Source organism: Myxocyprinus asiaticus, chromosome 27, assembly GCF_019703515.2.
Source record: "Myxocyprinus asiaticus isolate MX2 ecotype Aquarium Trade chromosome 27, UBuf_Myxa_2, whole genome shotgun sequence".
In the NCBI taxonomy this organism is placed as follows: Eukaryota; Metazoa; Chordata; class Actinopteri; order Cypriniformes; family Catostomidae; genus Myxocyprinus; species Myxocyprinus asiaticus.
The window spans coordinates 36,290,919-36,301,346 of NC_059370.1; the positions used below are offsets into that span (position 1 = coordinate 36,290,919).

General features: G+C 35.0%; 1 protein-coding gene across 3 annotated transcripts; it reads left to right on the forward strand.

Annotated features, from left to right (window-relative positions):
* The first annotated feature begins 4,491 nt into the window (after window positions 1–4,491).
* LOC127417930 (P2X purinoceptor 3-like) lies at window positions 4,492–10,240 on the forward strand. 3 transcript variants are annotated; one of them, XM_051658204.1, is made up of 13 exons: window positions 4,492–4,746; window positions 6,045–6,180; window positions 6,267–6,338; window positions 6,436–6,505; window positions 6,588–6,696; window positions 7,023–7,100; window positions 7,273–7,414; window positions 8,153–8,289; window positions 8,370–8,463; window positions 8,544–8,609; window positions 8,766–8,843; window positions 8,968–9,084; window positions 10,118–10,240. In XM_051658204.1, the coding sequence occupies exons 1-12, from the start codon at window positions 4,613–4,615 to the stop codon at window positions 9,049–9,051; spliced, it is 1,200 nt and encodes a 399-aa protein (XP_051514164.1). In that variant the 5' UTR covers window positions 4,492–4,612; the 3' UTR covers window positions 9,052–9,084; window positions 10,118–10,240. The 3 variants fall into 3 exon arrangements, with proteins under 3 accessions (XP_051514164.1, XP_051514165.1, XP_051514163.1); XM_051658205.1 differs by having other exon boundaries at window positions 8,766–8,892; window positions 8,968–9,122; window positions 10,118–10,227; XM_051658203.1 differs by having other exon boundaries at window positions 8,968–9,122; window positions 10,118–10,227.
* The last annotated feature ends 188 nt before the right edge of the window (window positions 10,241–10,428 follow it).

A 10,428-nucleotide genomic window follows, 5' to 3' on the forward strand; every position in this document is an offset into this window, starting at 1 on the left:
TTTGGTTCTTTTAATTGTGATGATTTTGGCTCACATTTAACAAAAACCCACCAATTCACTATCTCAAAAAATTAGAATACATCATAAGACCAATAAAAAAACATTTTTAGTGAATTGTTGGCCTTCTGGAAAGTATGTTCATTTACTGTATATGTACTCAATACTCGGTAGGGGCTCCTTTTGCTTTAATTACTGCATCAATTCGGCGTGGCATGCTGGTGATCAGTTTGTGGCACTGCTGAGGTGGTATGGAAGCCCAGGTTTCTTTGACAGTGGCCTTCAGCTCATCTGCGTTTTTTGGTCTCTTGTTTCTCATTTTCCTCTTGACAATACCCCATAGATTCTCTATGGGGTTCGGGTCTGGTGAGTTTGCTGGCCAGTCAAGCACACCAACACCATGGTCATTTAACCAACTTTTGGTGCTTTTGGCAGTGTGGGCAGGTGCCAAATCCTGCTGGAAAATGAAATCAGCATCTTTAAAAGCTGGTCAGCAGAAGGAAGCATGAAGTGCTCCAAACTGTCTTGGTAAACGGGTGCAGTGACTTTGGTTTTAAAAAAACACAATGGACCAACACCAGCAGATGACATTGCACCCCAAATCATCACAGACTGTGGAAACTTAACACTGGACTTCAAGCAACTTGGGCCATGAGCTTCTCCACCCTTCCTCCAGACTCTAGGACCTTGGTTTCCAAATGAAATACAAAACTTGCTCTCATCTGAAAGGAGGACTTTGGACCACTGGGCAACAGTCCAGTTCTTCTTCTCCTTAGCCTAGGTAAGACGCCTCTGATGTTGTCTGTGGTTCAGGAGTGGCTTAACAAGAGGAATATGACAACTGTAGCCAAATTCCTTGACACGTCTGTGTGTGGTGGCTCTTGATGCCTTGACCCCAGCCTCAGTCCATTACTTGTGAAGTTCACCCAAATTCTTGAATCGATTTTTCTTGACAATCCTCATAAGGCTGCGGTTCTCTCGGTTGGTTGTGCATCTTTTTCTTCCACACTTTTCCTTCCACTCAACTTTCTGTTAACATGCTTGGATACAGCACTCTGTGAACAGCCAGCTTCTTTGGCAATGAATGTTTGTGGCTTACCCTCCTTGTGAAGGGTGTCATTGATTGCTGGTCTGACAGTTGTCCAGAAGACAGTCTTCCCCATGATTGTGTAGCCTAGTGAACCAAACTGAGAGACCATTTTGAAGGCTCAGGAAACCTTTGCAGGTGTTTTGAGTTGATTAGCTGATTGGCATGTCACCATATTCTAATTTTTTGAGATAGTGAATTTGTGGGTTTTTGTTAAATGTGAGCCAAAATCATTACAATTAAAAGAACCAAAGACTTAAACTACTTCAGTCTGTGTGCATTGAATTTATTTAATACACGAGTTTCACAATTTGAGTTGAATTACTGAAATAAATGAACTTTTCCACAACATTCTAATTTATTGAGATGCACCTGTGTGTATATATATATATATATATATATATATATATATATACAAGTACACACACCCACTTTATTAGATACACATGTACACCTACTTATTCATGCAGTTATCAAATTAGCCAATTGTGTGGCAGTAGTGCAGTGCAATGCTTAAAATGATGCAGATATGGGTCAGGAGCTTCAACTATAGTTCATATCAACCATCAGAATGAGGAAAAAATGTGATCTCAGTGATTTGGAGTGTGGCATGATTGTTGGTGCCAGACGGGCTGGTTTGAGTATTTCTGTAACTGCTCATCTCCTGCGATTTTCACACACAACAGTCTCTCAAGTTTACTCAGAATGGTGCCAAAAACAAAAAAAACATCCAGTGAGTGGCAGTTCTGTGGATGGAAATACCTTGTTGATGAGAGAGGTCAACGGAGAATGGCCAGACTGGTTCGAGCTGACAGAAAAGCTACGGTAACTCAGATAACCACTCTGTACAATTGTAGTGAGCAGAATAGCATCTCAGAATGCACAGCATGTCGAAACTAAGAACAGAAAGCTGCAGTGGGCCTACCATCTGTGTACCTCAGCAGAAATCGAGATTCATCAGACCAGGCAATGTTTTTCCAGTCTTAACTGTCCAGTTGTGGTGAATTGAAGTGGAATTTGCATGATTTTTTGTATTGCACTGCTGTTACACGATTGGCTGAGATAATCACATGAATAAGTAGTTGTACAGGAGTAAGTAATAAAGTGGTCAATGAGTGTATATATATATATATATATATATATATATATATATATATATATATATATATATATATATATTATAGAGCTTAACTTGAGTTTAATGAGGAATATTCCTTGGAAAATAGCCTTGAGTGTATTCAGAGAAATATTCATTGATGCTATGGTTGCTATGGTAGTTTGGTTAAAACCTAAAGTTAAGCAAACGTAGTTATAATTGCAAGGATGTTGTCAATAAGGGATTTCTTAACGTAAGGTGTTTCTAACAAGCGTCTGCTGGTCTGTCTCCCTCAAGGAAGTAGGTTTGGCGCCAAATCTGTTTAATCCAGGGTCATTAAGCTGACTACTGCACCACCATGATCATAATGAGCCTATGTAAGTGACCCCTGAGGCATTGTCTAAAGCATCTTTCCTATGGCAACCAAGATGAAAGTGTCTGTTAAACCTAAAATTTCTACTGAGTAACCATTTATGCCTGGCAATCAGCTTTTCTTGCCTAGTTCCAGCAAAATGGTTTTGTTAGCAATGAAAGCCTGGTAAATACACTAATGGCCTAGAAAGTGAGTTTGTGGCTTTTAATATAGCATTAAACCATCATGATGAAAGTATCTGGTTTAAAGCACAAAGTAGAAAAAAGCATGTGGTTTTTAATTTGATAGAGGAATAAGAGAGAAGGATGGAGCTTTTTTGTTCTACTCAATGGTAAAGTGAAAATGTATAAATAATGTCACTGAATGTTATTTAATTGTAATTAGTATTATATTACAGTAACAATAATTATTTTGTAGTAAAATATTCATACAATAATATTGAATGTTTATTAAAAAAATAAGATTTTTAAATCGTTTCTACTTTTTAAAATTAGGAATAGGAAAGAGGAATATTTGAAAAAGATGGAACTTTGTTTTTCTACTTAATGGAACTTTTTCCATTGAAATTTATAATTTATTAATTCCATTTAGTGAAAATGTATAAATAATGTCAGATTCTTTGTTATTTTATCTATGTAATAAAATGTTTATTTAATATGATTATACTGTATTAGGTAACAATACATTTCCATTTGTTAACATTAGTTAATGCATTAGGTATCATGAACAAACTATTAACTATTAACTTAATATATTTTTTACAGAATGTATTAATCTTAGTGTATGTTAGTTCATGTTAGTTCAAAGTGCATTAACGAATGTTAACTAATACAACTTTTGATTTAAAAAATGTATTAAATGTTTTAATTAAATGTAACTAAGATTAACAAATGCTATAAAAGTATTGTTAATTGTTAGTTCAAGTTAACTAATGTTGTTAACAAATGGAACCTTACTGGAAAGTGCTACCTTATATTATTATTAATATAATATTAGTCCTAATATAATATTTCTCTTAATAATTACAATAATAATTATTGTTACTAATATTTTAATAAAATGTTTAAATTGTATTTATTTTAATTTAATATATTTTTTATTAATAAATTGGTATTCTAATAATAATAGTAGCTTAATATGTTAATAAAAGATGTATTAAAAAAGTTTAAATATTTGTAATAAATATAAATTACTGTAAATATAAGATTTTTTTCTAGTAATTTTAACTTTAAAAATTATCCCGCCCTCTTGGCCTCTTCCTCTCGCTCTCTGAAACTCTTGTTTTGTCCCATGGGTGTCATTGTACTTCCTCTTTGAGGCCTAATCCATTTTGTGCCATGTGTGAGAGTCAGTATTATCAATGTTCTTAGCTGTGTTCATGTTTCTGGCCACTGTAATTTATGGGAATTTGCGTCCAAACAAAGATGGCTCTCTGAAAGCTTTCCTGCAGCAGATGGAGATGAGGTTACAATGTAACTGACCACAAACATAATGGGCCCACTTTAGTGATGAGGAAATCTGATCTTCACTTGATACGGGATCATTTTAAAGAAAATAAAAAATCTACTAAAACCAAACAATGTGAATGTGTTAATATGTGAATATACGTACTTCATATTTAACCCACATGTTTAAAAAAAAAAAAAAATGACAGCATGTGTTCCTTTTCGCATGCCCAAAGATCTTTCATTAATTAACATTTATAATGTGTCAAAAATCAACAGATATGAGTCTATAAATGGAAGATATTAAGTATGTTTTTCTCATATAAAGCTGAAAAGAGATGAGCAAATGAGCAGGCTATTAAGGAAATGGAGAACATGTGGCCCCTGGGGGCCAGATAGAGGGAGAGGCATGCAAATAAAAAGGGGTGGGAAAAATGTGGCCAAAAGTAATTTTCAGTTCACTATGTAAAAGAAAGAGACGGGATCCAAAATTCAGCAGATGCTAAATTGTCTGGTTCACAGTGGTTTTTTCCTGCCTCCTTGACTGTTTTTTCCGGCCCAAGTAGGATTTTCTTCATCTTACACTTAGCAGTCACATAACACACACATCTACAATGGCTCCCATAGTGTTGCGGTTTTTCACAGATTTCTTTGTCTATGAAACAACCAAATCAGTAGTGGTGAAGAGCTGGTCTGTTGGAATCATCAACCGCGTCGTCCAGCTGCTAATTATTCTGTACTTCATCTGGTAAGAACTGTAAACTGATATATGATACTTTAATGACTACTTTAGGGTAATTGACTCAGAGTTTTGTTTTTAAGAGCTTGTAAAAAATAAAAAATAAAAAAAAATGACAAGAGTATTAATATAATTATTTGAATGCAGGGCTTTCAACATTAAAATATCTAATGAAATTAATGGAAAGCAAATGTATTTAGAAGGGAAAAGGTATTTAAAAAATATTTTAAATAACTTTTCCTTTTTTTAAATACCTTTTCCCTTCTAAATACATTTGCTTTCCATTAATTTCATTAGATATTTTAATGTTGAAAGCCCTGCATTCAAATAATTGTAATTTTTTTAAATATTCTTGTATTTTGTTGTGTTAAATATAAATGTTTTGAACTTTTATATGTATTTATTTGTTTTGCAAACCGGGTGTACATCAATTAATCAATGACACTGATTAAAGAAAACATGAATTGATCATTAAAAATGAACTGATTGAAATTATTTAAAATCAGCTAAAAATATTCTTTCAAAAATATTTCAAACATATTTTAAGTTTTGGAAATATAAATGTTTTGAACTTATAAATGTTTTGATTTATTTTGAAAATTGGGTGTAAGATTGTACATTAATTAATAAATGACACCGACTTAGAGAAAACACGAATTGATCATTTAAAAATAAATTAATAAAAAAAAATATTGTTAATATTTAAATTAAATGTACTGTATAAATAATCCAAACAATACGCATACGGTGTAATTTACCTTTACTGCGCTGTCAGTGGGTCATTTTAATTATTTGGCTTATTAGACTGTTTAATATCAACTTCAGTGACTTGCTATCATTCTAGGTATATGATTGTTAGAAAAAAAATCAATAACTTTATTTTTGAAGGTCTTTGTTCACTGTTTTGTGAAGTTTGTATGTGCATGCGTGTACATAAATGAGTACACCCCCTCTGAACATAAAGATTTAGGAATATTTCTGTTCCTAAATTATTACTATTACAATTCAAAGGTCTGCGCCTTTATCAGTATGGGCTTTGGCAAAGGTTAAACAAGCTTTTTTATGCCTTGGGTTCAGCAGTGCCTTCATGCGCGGATGACACCATCCATTCCACTTCTATCATTTTGATAAGAAAGTCACTTTTTTCTTGTTTAGTATTGACATGTTTCATTAGTATCTGATAAACTAGAGTTGCTTAAACATTACATTATACATGAACACCAAGTATGTCTTATGTGTAAAGAGAAAGCTGAATTTGTTAGGTTTCAAGGGGGTATACTCATTTATGCTGTGTACTGTATTTTCAGTTGGGTGTTTCTGCATGAAAAGGCTTATCAGGTTCGGGACACAGGAATTGAGTCTGCGGTCATGACTAAAGTGAAGGGCTTGGGCAGCTATCCCAGTCGTGTGATGGATGTGGCAGACTATGTAGCTCCACCACAGGTCAGGAAATTTACATTGAAAAGCTGAAATCTTCACTGAAATCTGCAATTATATAATAGGCTTAAAGATCCCTGTCCCTCTGTCAGGGCTCTTCAGCGTTCTCCATCATCACCAAATTGATCGTCACAGACAATCAGACGCAAGGACGATGCCCTGAGGTCAGACTCAAACCTGAAAAGACTTGCTAATCAAATATCCCATTTCATTTATTTTAACACACTCTTTCTTTCTTCTATTTCTCTTCCCCAATGTTAGACTGATGATACATTTACATGCACTACTGATGATGACTGTATGAACATAACTGGCTCCCATTTAGGGAATGGTGGGTTCTCTTTCTTTCTTTCTTTCTTTCTTTCTTTCAAAGGTTTCTTCAGATACTGTATGTCTCTCCTTTTTCTCCACAGGTATTGTAACAGGCACCTGTTTAATCAATAATTCCTCTAATATAACAAATACTAAAGGACAGTGTGAAATTCAAGGATGGTGCCCTGCAGAAAACGATCAAGTTAATGTGTAAGAAACATACATGAATATATATATGCTGCCTTTTGAAACTGGCATCCAATGTTTATATTAAAGAAATATTCTGTCATTTACTCACGCTTATGTTTCTCTAATCCTGTATAACTTACTTTCTTTCATGAAACACAAAAGGAGGTGTCAGGCAAAATGTTAGCCTCAGTCACACTTCATTGCATGGAAAAAAAAAAGATTAAATGAACTTCTGCCTGAAAGAAAGTCATGCATGCTTGAAAAAACATGAAGCTGAGTAAATGATGGCAGAATTTTCATTTATGGGTGAACTCTTTGTTTTATGAGACTTATCTGCTCACTGTCAGGTCTGTAATGGAGGGAGTTGAGAACTTTACGATCTTCATCAAGAACAGCGTTCGCTTCCCTCTATTTAATGTCACCAGGTGAGTTTCTGACCTCTGCACAAAAATCAAAAACTATAATGTTGTGAGAAACCATTTTTATATGACTTCACTTTATAGCTCATTAAATTCCCTTCTTAAATCAGAGAAATTTAAACAGCCGAAGAGAATTTTACAAAAATGATTGATGTCCTTTGTTCTTTTTCTTTCACAGGGGCAATTTCCCTTCCAGCATAAACAAGTCGTACATTACACACTGTAATCATGATCCAATACACCATCCATTCTGTCCAATCTTTAAAGTGGGAGATATCCTGAAACTCATGAATCAAAATCTCAGCAAAATTGCCAGCAAAGTGAGTCCACCACTCAGCTTTAACTCTCAACTAACATCCTGTTTTCATTTGACCAGAGAGATGATATTCATTCATTCAGGGCTCTGTGTCCTGAATCTATCCATTATATCTCTCAGATGACTGGTCCAGCATTGTTAGAGCAAAAGTTAATATGTATTGATTGACGTGTTTTAATATAGTCTTTTCTGTAGGCAAATTTACTCTTTGTACTCATGTTGGTTTAGCCGGCTAAGCTTTGGGGATCCAGGAATGAGCTAAATCTGACAAAACCTCCTTTGGGGCATGTATTTAAGCTAAACCTGATTATTTTTAATTATGATTAAAATGTTTAAAATAAATAATGTATTTTTTATTTTTTCAATTTTAAAAGCGGCAGGTTCAGTCTTAAGTAATTATAATTCATAAAAAACAATAGAAGTCTATGGCAGGGTTGTCGAGTCCACAGTTTTCCTACTGATTAGGGCAACAAATTAGATGTAAATCTCATTATACAAATTAGATTTGAATGTAATAATTTTGGACAAACCAACAGACTCAAATTGCGTAACAAAATTGCATTGCACAGTAGGCCTACAAATGAAAAGAAATCTGAAAATGCATTATAGATAGACCTACTCTAAAATCTGTAACATATTTGGAGTTTTGGTATGGGGCTGGCTTTATTGGTAATTGGTCTGGTTGTCAGCTGGTTTTGATTGGGCTGTCTTTGTTATAAACATATGTGTATGTGTTTTTCAGGGAGGAGAGATTGGAATTAACATAGGCTGGAAGTGTGATCTGGACCATTCTGTGGACATGTGCAACCCCCAATACACCTTCACTCGCTTGGATGCTGTGTTTGAGCAGAGCAGTGTCTCCAAAGGATATAACTTCAGGTAGCTCACTTACACACTCTTAATTCCATTCATTATGCATTCTGTCTGTTACTGGATGTTTTTTCTTTTGATTCTTTCAGGTTTGCTAAATACTTCCAGTCGCCAGGTGGGACTGAGTATCGAAAACTTCATAAAGCCTATGCCATCCGCTTTGAGATAATCGTGTCTGGGAATGTGAGTAGTGTGTGTGAGTGACTTGTGTATAGATTATTAAACAGATTACGCATGTGCTAACTTTGCTTATCTTTTTCTAGGCAGGAAAGTTTAGTGCTGTGCCATTTCTGATTAATCTTGTGGCAGCGTTCACTTCAGTGGGACTGGTAAGATATCTGTCTGTCCATCTATCTATCTATCTATCTATCTATCTATCTATCTGTCTGTCTGTCTGTCTGTCTGTCTGTCTGTCTGTCACTGTAGTCCTATCCATCCATCCATGCTTTTGTCATGCATAATCTGACTGGCATGCATTTTTATAGGCATCGGTGTTCTGCGACATCATCCTTCTCAACTTCCTTCAAGGGGCAGAACAGTACAAAGCAAAGAAATTTGAGGAGGTGCCACATGTTCCAGTTCTTAATGTTTATCTGACTCTAGATTACTCATGTAAGTATATGCAAAGGTAAAGAGCAAGTATCTGGAATAAGAATGCCTTATCTTTCTCTCCTCTACACTAAATAGGTATCAAGCGTTCAGACAGTCAGTGAAAAAAAGACTCTACCTGGGCAGCCAAAAGTCAACCAAAGCGATGGGAAAGAACTTTGATGACTCAGGGACCTTTTCTATTGGACGCCAGGAGTGAGTGACACGAGACGTCAACCATTGAGACATCCAAAGTTTGTTCACGTTATTGTATAAAATATTTAATTGTTCAGCCATAATCTGTGTTTAAAATCTGTCAACACATAGGGCTGTATTTGTTAATGATACTGATACTGTTCAAACAACTCCAAATCCTAAAAACACACACGCATATAAACAATAATTAATTAAGTGTAAACTATGTAAATAATAAATCATTATTAACTAAATTATTAATGGTTAATGAATAATTAAGTAACAGATGATGTCATTGTCATTAGAACCATTCTCTTCAACATAACTTTTCTTTTCAACATAACTAAAAAGGTTGATAACATTTGAGTTTGTCCTCCTACTTTCCAAAATCTAAATGTACTCTAGATACCTGTGGACATTTTGAATTTTGAATTTTAACACAACCTCACAAACTCCCTCCCATTGACTTGCCTCCATCCTTTAAATTGTGTTTCCTTTACATCCAATGCCTGCAAGTGTTTTTCCATTACTTGTACTAGCACCTGATACTGTATTGTACCACAACCCCCCCCCCCCCCCCCCATTTCAATCATAGAAACAAATACTGTCATATTTTAAATGTAACGTGTAATACGTGATGTACAAGATGCTCAGAGCAGAGCCATAAGGTAAACTTTATTTGCCAATATCTGTATTTCTATTAGTTGAGAATGTGTAACCATTATTTGGGAGGGATTAATCAACATTTAATCCCATAACACACTGTGACAGCACAAGATTCATAAATCACTGTGGGAATCGCCACTTGTGTTAATCAAACTGGCTTGAAACTGTTAAGGTAAAACCCATACTAGCCAGACAGCGAGGGACGCTTACTGACCACAGCTTGCATCACTCCAGTAACTTTAGGACAGACTTATAAATTAATCACCATTTTTAAAACGTAAACATTATTTTTTACAATTTATTCACTGTTTTCATACAGTAACATGAATGTGAATGAATGAATGTATGTTACATTCATATAGCGCTTTTTTCTGACACTACTCTCAAGGTGCTTTACACAGTGAACAGGCTACTTCCTCAACCACCACCAGTGTGAAGCATCCACCTGGATATTGCGACGGCAGCCATAGTGCACCAGTACAATCACCACACAGCAACATATAAAGTCATATCAGTATTTCACATGTTATGTATCTAGATATTTGGCATATGTATATTTATGTAATGTATGCAATGCTAGAGGAGGATGGGCTCCCCCAGTTGTGTCTGATTCCTCCCAATGTGTTTCTCCATGTTCTACCTAAACATCAGTGTTTTTCCTTGCCACAGTCGCCTTTGGCTTGCTCACTAGAGGTATTA